An 11,181-nucleotide genomic window follows, 5' to 3' on the forward strand; every position below is an offset into this window, starting at 1 on the left:
TTAAAAACACAACATATGTCAATAAAAAAACTTTTTTTGCAAAAATCCCCAAATATATATTATATGAAGCTTTGCGTCAAACTTCCTGACACCTGATAAGGAATTGCATTAATTTCTATAGAAACACAAATGGGGATTTTGTAGTGGTGGACTGCTTGCGTGCAGAAAAAGGGAGTGGCAGATTTTTGTGAAACACAATTTTTGTGAAATACAATTTTCGTGAAACAGAAAAACTAGGGTAGTGGGTCGCTTTCAAGGCAGGTTGTGGTCGGGGAGACCCCTATATAAACACAATCAAAACAGGTGCTTATGCGAGAACCTCCTTCCTGTCTTGTTTTGGCGACCTCATATGACATTTTCACATGAAAAATGAAAGCGATCGTCTTCTTTTTCCTGTCAAATACTGAAAAGGTCTGAGAAATGCTTTGAATTCTTTCAGAAAAGAAAAACACCAGAAATTTCAGTGTTGCAAGATGCCATTTTAATTGTGGTGAATGCAATTACCATATTCGATACAGTTATTGCACGTAAAATCTTTCCATTCACAGAAGAAACACCCATTCTTTCACAGAAGAATTGCTAATGTAGTTTCATTTTTGCATGTACAACGCATCTGAATACTCTATGCAAAGCATACTGCTGCACGTTAACATAAAACACTTTGATATTTTTGCTTTTGTTGTCATGGTTTAAAAGTCTTTGGTATACACTAGCAAATTTCAGATATCAGTGTCATTGTCCCATTCACATTGCTAAAGAATATTTTGTATGGTTTGAAATTTAAAAAATGTATGTACTTTCACATGCTGTTGATGCATGCACATTGGTTGTGTACTGTAAGTACCTGCGTGCACCTGAGAAGTTTTCGAAGCCATACAAAATCATGACATCAGTGACACTTGCTGGTTTATATGCGTAACTGCAGTACTCAAGTACTTTTAATTTTATCAGTATTAAGTGTTAATATGAGAAGAAATAAATATGTGAAAATATATTAGAATTTGGCTATTTACAATCATTAAACATGCTGTTAAATAAAAAGATTTTAGTACTGCAAACAGCTTTTGCAATAACTTAACTTCCAGAAACAGTTTAGTAAAATAAATAAAAACTAGTTTTATTGCACAGTAGCCTAATGCCTTATTTTATGTTTCCTAACAAAATATGTGCATGCAAAGCCAGTACTCAGTCATGTCTAGCTTGTTTTTTCTTATTGCAATCTTAAGTTGAAATGCCCCTTTCTCGGTTTCCTTGTACAAACTAAAGACCTATCCAAGCAATTCTAAACTGGTCTTATCTAATAAAGTGCAAAAAGAGGTCATATTATCAGAAACTGGGCCTGCGGCATTATTTGCAAAGCACAGACGTATCCATGTTTAAGAAGCGAATGTTCATTCTCGTCTCAATCTCAATTCCTTGAAGAATCTGTTTAGCAGGAAACACAACAGAGATTAAATTAATGTAGTATCAATAAGGTAAGCCTCAAAGACATATTGTCTGAGCTTCATATGACAGTGGCAATTTTGTATGCAAATGTAATATAATGATCTAACTAGCGTATATAAATTACAAAAGTACAAACCTTCAAAAAATGCTCAAATGTGATCCCTTCATAAACTTCACCAGGTGCCTGTACAGAAAACAAGCAAACAGATAAATAAGAAAGAAAGTGTGTGTGCGTGTCCGTGTGTGTGTGCCATTGGCAAAACCAAGGTTTTACTACAGCAACTAAGGTTTACCAATGTTTTTTGTGGAACAACAATGATTAATTTGTGGTAACCATGGTTTAACTAGTAACCATGTTTTTTTTTTGCTTTATTTTTATAAGGGTGTATGACGACCCCTGCTGTTGGGTTATGCAAATACAGTTCGCTTGTGAATTACTTCTGCTAATTGCTGATATTGCTGATCATTTCAGATATACTTTTCTTTTTACTTGTTTTTGCTTTATTATGTAATAAAGTGTGTTTTTGAGCTTTAACCTTTACTCTGCATGCATCCCTTGTTTTGTTACTTCCCTTGAGCCACGGGTCATAACAGGAGTGTATGTATGTATGTAAGACCAACAATTGTGTGCATGTGTCTGTTTATTTGCGACAGTTCATTGTACACACATCCGCTGTCTGTTGAGCTGTGTGCGTTGATTTGTTTACGCTGTGAGCAGGGGCGGATCTACTGGGGTGGCACGGGGTGGCAGTTGCCACCCTAAATAAAAGCATTGCCACCCCATATGCCACCCCAGCGCTTGTATCCTAATATATATAATATATACCCGAGAAGGCTCTTTTAACCAGAAAGGCAATGTAGTTTTTCTCTGCGTGTGTTTAGGGGTGGGAGACACATATCTGACGATGATTGGTGTGTGTGTCTTAGAGGGGGTGGGACAATGATGATGATTGGCTTAATTTCCATCGTTAGCCAACCAGAGGCAGCAGAGTTCATACACAAGCAGCACGAACAAGCAGCACGAACAGTCAGTCCGAGCAGAAAAAAGTGTAAAAGTGTAAAAAAGTCTGCGCAGTCTTGCCAACTTGCCAAACTTTTTAGACCCCTTTAGCGACTTTATTAAAAAAGCGACTAGGACAAATCTAGCGATCTTTTCTGGCGTTGTTGGAGACTTTTGGAAACTACCGTGAAAGGATGCATCGCCCCATCCAAGGCACTCACACGCAGCCCGGTTCTCGCGCTGCAGTCCATCCCTTCCGAGTCGCACAAACCCGCAACAACAGATCGATGGGAAGTACAACAATCTCAAAACAAAGGTAGCGGACGCAAACACAAAGTATAAAAAGCACAAACGTTACTTTTCCATTGTTGAGGTGAAAGGTAAGAATGATTATGGACGTGCAACTTATGCCCACGAAGAAAGAGTCTCTTCACGTGACGTCTTTAGAAAGTAATTCTGATCTAATAAAGCACCTCACATCATCACATGCTGCCAAAACATTAGTGGTTTCTCTTTAGTGTCTTAAAGTGATTATGTTGAGCATCACATCAGCAAATCAGAGTACTGAATACGGTCATATTTTACAGATAAATGTTGCATCAGGATAAAAATACAAAAATTAAACTGTTGATTGCCTGAGGTAGTTGCTTGGTAGTTAAAACAACTGAACTGCAGGTTTGTGTAAGCAGTAAATATCTTTTAAGCAGTTCTTTCTAGAGTTAGCCTCATGTCTTATTAGCTACTGCAGCAATCAAAATATTCCATACATGCATATGAAATCACTCGTTATGATATAGTCTAATGTTTTTATTTGTCTTCATTAAGGAGACAAAACTATTCAGTGTTGTGTTTAGAAAGCTTGAAAGACAAAACTCAATGCTGCATTTTCCAGGATACTATGAAAAGAAAGGCTGATATCCATTTTTCTAACCTAAAAGAATAGAAAAATCAAATACTATGGGAGTGGAAGGGACAAATAAAACTATGTTGTGGAAGGGAAAGGAATAGATGAAGTCATGAAAGAAAGAAACATATGGATGGCAAAGAGCTAAAAAGAAGTGAAAAGACATAAATCCATCATCAAGTGAGTGAAAGGATTAAAGAAGAGGGTTATGAGATGTGTGCCTTTCAAATATGTTTAACATTAATATAAACTAGGCAAACCTATTTTATTTATATAACAGTCTTTATACCATTTCGTTCAACTTTGCCCATCATGGTTACAGTCAGTGTTTTAAGATATTGGTAAGCGGTATGTATTAACTTAGTATTAAGACAAAGGGTGCTACAGTAGAGATGCTAAAGGTAGCTGCTTGGGTACTTATAGGAACATTTGTTGCGTTTTTTATGTTATAAAAATTTGAGGTCCAGTGTATACACCGAATATAGTATATACAGTATATAATTTCTTGTATCCACGACAACCATGCAAGGACGCTTACTTCATTGCCACCCCTCGTAGTTCTCATGCCACCCCCTTGCCACCCCATAAAAAAATTTCTAGATCCGCCCCTGGCTGTGAGCTTCTGTAACTATAGCTACCGCTTTTCCATTGTCGTGTTTTGTCAGAGACTACCGTAAAATACTTAATATAAACACTTGGGTAAGGGTGACAGTTAAGATGTTTGTTGCAACGCTCTTTAAATAAATGTCATGGTTCTGCCATTTTGTCCTTTGTTTAATCTAGTCTTGTGGCAGAACCATGACAGACCCATGTTTTGTGTGAGAGCACTGGCTTTGTTTATTCCTAGCCATGTGCTCTCAGTCTCGTCTCTTGATCCCGCCCCCTTGTTTCCTCATTAATTATCCCATTATTGTTTGATTTATAGCACCTGTTCCCCTCTTGATTTGTTACCCTATTTAATCCTCTTGTATTCATTGTCCTGTGCTTGTGCATTGTGTTTCATTCCTGTGAGTACACTGTCTAGTTAAAGTCAAGTCAAGTCTAAGTCAAGTTTATTGTATATTTAGTGTTCTGTCTAGTTTATTGTTTAGTGTTATAGTGTGTAGTCTTGTATCTTGTCCAGTTTAGTGTTCACTCCTCTGTTTTTGTATCTGGTTTATATTGTTTTGCCCCCTCGTGGGTTTTGTTTTCTGTTTTATTCATTAAATATCCTGAGTTAACCCCTTGTTGTCTGCATTTGGGTTCATCCTACACATCCACATAACAGAATGCACAAGCCAGTTATGAACCCAGCAGACAGCATGGACAAAGCCCAGCGTGCGCATCAGGCGCACATTTTGTTCGGCCTCCGCCAGAAGGAGGCCGATGTTTGGACCTTTGCCAGCGATTTTCTGGATGCAGCGAGGGGCTCCGGTTTCAATGAGGCAGAACTTATGACTATTTTTTGTAGTTGCCTCAGGGAGCCCCTCAAACCCAAGGAGCGGAGGATGATGAGGTACCTGGGCTTCGAGGACATGGTGCGGTATATTAGTAACCGGCCGGAGCCCAGGGCCTCAGTCAAGGTCGTACCCCCACCTCCTTTGTCCCCTATCCCGGAGGGTCTTGTCATCGGAGTGGTGACGCGGGAGGACCCGGCGCTCACCACTCCGGTCCCCGTAAGCTCTGTCCAGCCTGCCGACCTTCGAGGGAAGCGCGAGAGGAGGATCTCGTGGGAGTCGGCGTCTGAGGGGTCCTCCACAGATCTTGCTACTCCCACCACGGCGCTCATCCCACCTGCTCCGTTCACCGCACCACGCCCGCGCAAGAAGAGGAGGAGGAGAGGGGTTGTGGACCCTCAGCCTCAGCCTGCGCAGCCACCGCTGCAGCCCCTGCCGTCTGCGCAGCCACCGCTGCAGCCCCTGCCGTCTGCGCAGCCACCGCTGCAGACCCTGCCGTCTGCGCAGCCACCGCTGCAGACCCTGCCGTCTGCGCAGCCACCGCTGCAGACCCTGCCGTCTGCGCAGCCACCGCTGCAGACCCTGCCGTCTGCGCAGCCACCGCTGCAGACCCTGCCGTCTGCGCAGCCACCGCTGCAGACCCTGCCGTCTGCGCAGCCACCGCTGCAGACCCTGCCGTCTGCGCAGCCACCGCTGCAGACCCTGCCGTCTGCGCAGCCACCGCTGCAGACCCTGCCGTCTGCGCAGCCACCGCTGCAGACCCTGCCGTCTGCGCAGCCACCGCTGCAGACCCTGCCGTCTGCGCAGCCACCCGCTGTGCCCCCTGTCACGGTCTCTGTTTTGTCTCCGCTGCCGGACGCAGCGCCCCCTGTCTCGGACTCTGTCTCGTCTCCGCTGCCGGACGCAGCGCCCCCTGTCTCGGACTCTGTCTCGTCTCCGCTGCCGGACGCAGCGCCCCCTGTCTCGGTCTCTGTCTCGTCTCCGCTGCCGGACGCAGCGCCCCCTGTCACTGTCTCGTCTCCGCTGCCGGACGCAGCGCCCCCTGTCACTGTCTCGTCTCCGCTGCCGGACGCAGCGCCCCCTGTCACTGTCTCGTCTCCGCTGCCGGACGCAGCGCCCCCTGTCACTGTCTCGTCTCCGCTGCCGGACGCAGCGCCCCCTGTCACTGTTCCTGTCTCGTCTCCGCTGCCGGTCGCAGCGCCCCCTGTCACTGTTCCTGTCTCGTCTCCGCTGCCGGTCGCAGCGCCCCCTGTCTCTGTTCCTGTCTCGTCTCCGCTGCCGGTCGCAGCGCCCCCTGTCTCTGTTCCTGTCTTGTCTCCGCTGCCGGTCGCAGCGCCCCCTGTCTCTGTTCCTGTCTTGTCTCCGCTGCCAGCCACAGCGCCCCCTGTCTCACCGGCTCCTTCTGTTGCTTCCTCCCCTGCCACTGTCTCCATGTCCTCCCTGAACTCTCTCCCCTACCCAGTGAGTCCTGGCTCGCCCCCGTCGGCTCCCTTGTCTACCCCTACCATGCCCTGGAACCCTGCCTTGCCTCCGTTTGTACCCCCTACCAAGTCTGCTTCCCCTACCAAGCCTGTTGTCTCCAAGAACCCCGCCAAGCCTGCCCGGACTCCTCGTCCCAAGCCCTCTACTACCCCTGAACCCAAGACCCCTTGCCCACCCATCTCCACCCTACCTGGACTTCCTTTTGTGGACTCTGTTTTGCCTCCGCCCCCCCTCCCTTGTTTGTTGTTTTTATTATGTCACCCCAACCCCTTTGTATTGTTATCTTGTCTGCCTTTGATATTGTTTGTCATGTTTTCTTGGTGTCTGTCTATCTGTCAGTCTGTCATGTCTCGTGTTTAGTGTTCCCCTGGGGAGCGTCTGGAAGCCGCTCCTTAAGGGGGGGATTCTGTCATGGTTCTGCCATTTTGTCCTTTGTTTAATCTAGTCTTGTGGCAGAACCATGACAGACCCATGTTTTGTGTGAGAGCACTGGCTTTGTTTATTCCTAGCCATGTGCTCTCAGTCTCGTCTCTTGATCCCGCCCCCTTGTTTCCTCATTAATTATCCCATTATTGTTTGATTTATAGCACCTGTTCCCCTCTTGATTTGTTACCCTATTTAATCCTCTTGTATTCATTGTCCTGTGCTTGTGCATTGTGTTTCATTCCTGTGAGTACACTGTCTAGTTAAAGTCAAGTCAAGTCTAAGTCAAGTTTATTGTATATTTAGTGTTCTGTCTAGTTTATTGTTTAGTGTTATAGTGTGTAGTCTTGTATCTTGTCCAGTTTAGTGTTCACTCCTCTGTTTTTGTATCTGGTTTATATTGTTTTGCCCCCTCGTGGGTTTTGTTTTCTGTTTTATTCATTAAATATCCTGAGTTAACCCCTTGTTGTCTGCATTTGGGTTCATCCTACACATCCACATAACAATAAATCCCTTACCTCAGGGATTTTTCCCCCTCAGGGAAACCCTTACTTAAGGAGTTTCATGCAACCGGGCACTGATAAACTTTCGGATGCAGAAATGGCACACATCAAGTCCTTGACATATAAAGTCCTGAAGTGGTCATTGCTAATGGAAATTTACGATCAAGATAAAAGCTGAATGTGTGTGTGTGCATATTAAAGAAAAAAACAAGAAAAACTGATTGATGGCTCGATATCTGATTACTCAATGTTGGATATGAAGCTTCTAGAAAACGTACCATGGGACCGACTGAGATGCTGGCAACCTCCAGCATTGCAGCATCTGCAATGCCCTTGGCTGTTTCTCTTCCAAGTGCCCCACTACGAGAAAGTAATTCCTCTACTACCTAGAAAAGAGAACAACATCTATGAAAAAAAAAACACTGCTAATGTGAAGCTCATCATAAATTATTTCGAAGCATCTATTTCATAAATGATTTATTCACATGGATTAAATTCGAGCAGGTCCTTACATGTCTGTATTCATCCAGTGTTATGGTTCCATCATTGTCTGTGTCATGCATATTAAACAGGACTATAAAGAAAGAGAATTGTTAATTAATAGTTCTGTTGGTACGTTTTTATCTTCATGCTTATCTCCCAACTGTACTGAGCATCCTGGTTTCCAGAAAATGTTATAAATATAATTTCTGGCTTTACAACATGTTCTTACAGCGTAGTTTTGCCCTCCTAATCTCTTCTCTCTGCTCTTCTGTAATGTGATGGGACGGTGCTCTGAAATATGACATGACTGTAAGGAATTCCTCAAAACCGATTTCATCCACCGATCCGACCTCATCTTTCTGGAAGTTTCTGTAAAGAATGCATAGCATGCATAATTAATGTTTTATTATATTTACTGCTTACAGAAACTTTAAAATCTACCATTGATCTTCATGTCTGTGGTTGGTTTGTGGCTGACCTCTGGTCTAAGAACTACAAACACCTTCTAGCGACCAATATAAATTTTTACGTTATAAAAAATTATATTATGTCCTACACATCACCCAGATGTTCCAGAGGTGCTTATTTAATTATTTATAGCTAACTGAATAAATATTGTTGAATAATATACTAAGGCTGGTGTGACATTAAAGGGATAGTTCACCTAGAAAAAATATTTTGTTATTTACTCACCTTCATGTCATTTGAACCTCCAATGTCTTTCGTTGTTTTAGATATAACTGTTGTTTCACATTGTTTTAATCATCCTACAACTGCTTAAACAACAGTTTAGACATAGCGAATGTGCCTAGAAATACATTAGGAGTTCAAACGACATGAAGGTGGTAAGTCAGCTGGTACCAGAATGGCAAACCCAGTACTGCAGTACCATACACTATGAATAATTAAGTAGTATGATTAAATAATAAACTGATGTATTAATACAATGGAAATCATGTAAGGGGTTAATCTTTTACAAACAAATCAAGGAAAGCTATATGTTCTAAATCTGTTGTGCTAAAGGTTATTTAGACATTTGTACTAAAGAAGTAAGTTTCTAGACCTATAAAGGCAAGGCATGGCAAGACCTGACCTGGCATGACCAAGTGTTCGTGGCTATCTGAAATCAATTATAATGAATGACTTTACGCAATTCATGAAGAATATATCAAATATATCAATAAATTATACACTATAGTAATAGAAGTAACCTGTGCTAAAGCAAACTGAGTAAAAAGCAACCAGTTCATTTAGGCTGAGCCACAGAATGTTACTAGCACACAAACTAACAATGACACTAAGAAATGCCAACAACTGAACATGCTAAACTGAACTGAATGCGTAAAACAATGTGTTAGAGAGCAATTGTAAAACACAATGATGCCATACAGTACAAAAACAACCACACAACAAAATGACCTTCTTTTAACCAACTTCCTTTAGGTTGAGTTTCATATCCTTGTGAAAGAAGATGCTGTGACGTTACTCACAAAAAAGTGTGAACTAAGTTTCACACCGAAGGACTCATTTTAAAGGTGTCGAAGAATGCATTGAAATAATATGTTAAATTGTTGTTTGATATCTACATAGAAGGTATGTAACTTTATAAAGTGCAAAAATTATCCAGAATTGTTTTTACATATCCATTTTCAACCCTATGATTTGTCCTTTGAATGAAATGCCCTATTAGGAAGGGTCATGAATAATAACGTTGAGCTCCGCTCTGATTGGCTCTGCCAGTAGCTCACATTAGTAAACATGTTGGGGCGTACATCACGACTGTTACATCACAGTCGGTGTTATGTTAAGATTGGCCTGCTTTCCAGCAGTCTTTTGCATGCATGAGGTTAACATAAAAATGAGGAAACAAACGCGTTTGAGGCTCATTATCTGTCATTACCATGTACAGAGCTCTTAATATTCATCTATGCCTAAGTAAACCAGTTTTTTTATTCTATGGCACCTTTAAGCTTTACAAAACAAATCATCATTAATACAAAAAATACAGACTAAATGTGGATAATTACCAACCTTCTATCAAAAAAGGCCTCTATTATTTGGGATCGAATAGGGTTGCTTTCCAGGTCTTGTATCGTTTTAAAGTCATCTTTCCTTCAAATAAGAACACAAATAAAAAACATGCGTGATATTTAAAAGGCAGGCATTATAGTTTGCGTTTATTCAATAGCATATTTATAAACTATGTTATATGCCAAACCACCTTAAGAAAGGCCAAGAAAACACATACCACAACGATTTTCTAATTCCAGCACAACTGGTTTTATTGTTGAAACACTACAGTAAATATTTTAACTGAAACAATACAGCACAATAAACAAACAAAAGTCTATAGATTGTCAGCTCACCGTAAGGTTTCTTCATTTTTGCTAAGCTGTTTGAAACGATTGTGAAGAATTCCGATCTGCTCCAGTGAAACTGCGAATGGACAAATAGAGATATTCAACAAACAGATCAGCTCACTGGCAGCAAGATAAGGTGGAGGTTTAACCCCCCCCCCCCCCCCCCACACACACACACACACACACACACACACACACACACACACCAAATTATCAAAATTAACTATTTCAGAACCCACAAATATTTATACAATGATTCAAGAAAACACTCCATGTACAGTTCAAACAGTCCAATATAAGTCTAAGATGACTTATGGATGAAATAATACAGTTTTTGGTTTGGATGTTTGGTTGAGTATTCTAATTCTAGTAATGAGTCAGCAGGCAAATTTAAGATCATATTTTGGGCCTGCAGAAGAGGTTTAAAATCAAGCAACCATAACCACATTTAAATGCAGATGCAAACACATCAGCAATGATGAATATTAGTTAACAAGCATACCTGTATATTTATCCTGGGTCCTTAAATTCTAATAAGCATGCATGATACGCAGATGAATATGTCACTATTTAATCTAAATACTTAAAAATGCAAATCAAATACAATTCTGAAAACAGAAACACTACCCGGGTAAAGGTGCCAATACAAGACAGCAGGCTGCAGATAATGAAAAATTAACAACGTTAGAAATGAACTAGACATGAGTTAGTGCATACTCACAGCCTGTCTTCTTAGACAGAGTTCGGTAATGATGGTCATCAGGCAGAGATTGAAAGCCTCCCATCATTCACAACAACAACAGTCTTGCACCAATAAGCGCTTTCTGCACAGTGCGTTTGTCAGTCTGTTCCTAGATCTTCCGGTGGTTTGAGTTTCACTCGTATACCCGTGGTTGCCTTGCTCAACAAATGCATGCAAATTGCACTGTGCCTAAGGGAGGATAACAACAGCTCCCCTGGGTCCTAGCGCCGGTTTAATCACGGAAACTGTCAAACACCTGTCGACTGCTTTGTTATTCTGGTTTCTGAAGGTTGACCAGGGTCAAAATGTGGGTTAGAATGTCAAGTACGAATGTTTACAAGAAGGCTGTTTTGAACAGAAGTCACCTCTGCAACATTCATTTATAAAATATGCACTGCAAAC

At 41.9% G+C, this 11,181-nt stretch overlaps 1 protein-coding gene across 2 annotated transcripts; it reads right to left on the reverse strand.

Moving 5' to 3' along the window:
- Positions 1-464: 464 nt before the first annotated feature.
- tescb (tescalcin b) lies at positions 465-10,972 on the reverse strand. 2 transcript variants are annotated; one of them, XM_065271461.2, is made up of 8 exons: positions 10,759-10,972; positions 10,044-10,113; positions 9,709-9,789; positions 7,907-8,046; positions 7,707-7,768; positions 7,473-7,580; positions 1,583-1,630; positions 465-1,425 (listed from the first exon to the last, which is right to left on the reverse strand). In XM_065271461.2, the coding sequence occupies exons 1-8, from the start codon at positions 10,823-10,825 to the stop codon at positions 1,348-1,350; spliced, it is 654 nt and encodes a 217-aa protein (XP_065127533.2). In that variant the 5' UTR covers positions 10,826-10,972; the 3' UTR covers positions 465-1,347. The 2 variants fall into 2 exon arrangements, with proteins under 2 accessions (XP_065127533.2, XP_065127534.2); XM_065271462.2 differs by having other exon boundaries at positions 9,709-9,784; positions 10,759-10,971.
- Positions 10,973-11,181: the final 209 nt, after the last annotated feature.

The sequence above is a fragment of the Paramisgurnus dabryanus genome, chromosome 5 (genome assembly GCF_030506205.2).
Source record: "Paramisgurnus dabryanus chromosome 5, PD_genome_1.1, whole genome shotgun sequence".
In the NCBI taxonomy this organism is placed as follows: Eukaryota; Metazoa; Chordata; class Actinopteri; order Cypriniformes; family Cobitidae; genus Paramisgurnus; species Paramisgurnus dabryanus.

Coding starts and splice junctions, on each gene's coding strand:
- tescb (XM_065271461.2), bottom strand. CDS start 10,825: ATGATGGGAGGCTTTCAATCTCTGCCTGATGACCATCATTACCGAACT. Junction 10,114..10,758: donor TCTGTCTAAGAAGACAGGCT/GTGAGTATGCAC, acceptor GTCCATTCGCAG/TTTCACTGGAGCAGATCGGA. Junction 7,769..7,906: donor TAGGAGGGCAAAACTACGCT/GTAAGAACATGT, acceptor CTTTCTTTATAG/TCCTGTTTAATATGCATGAC.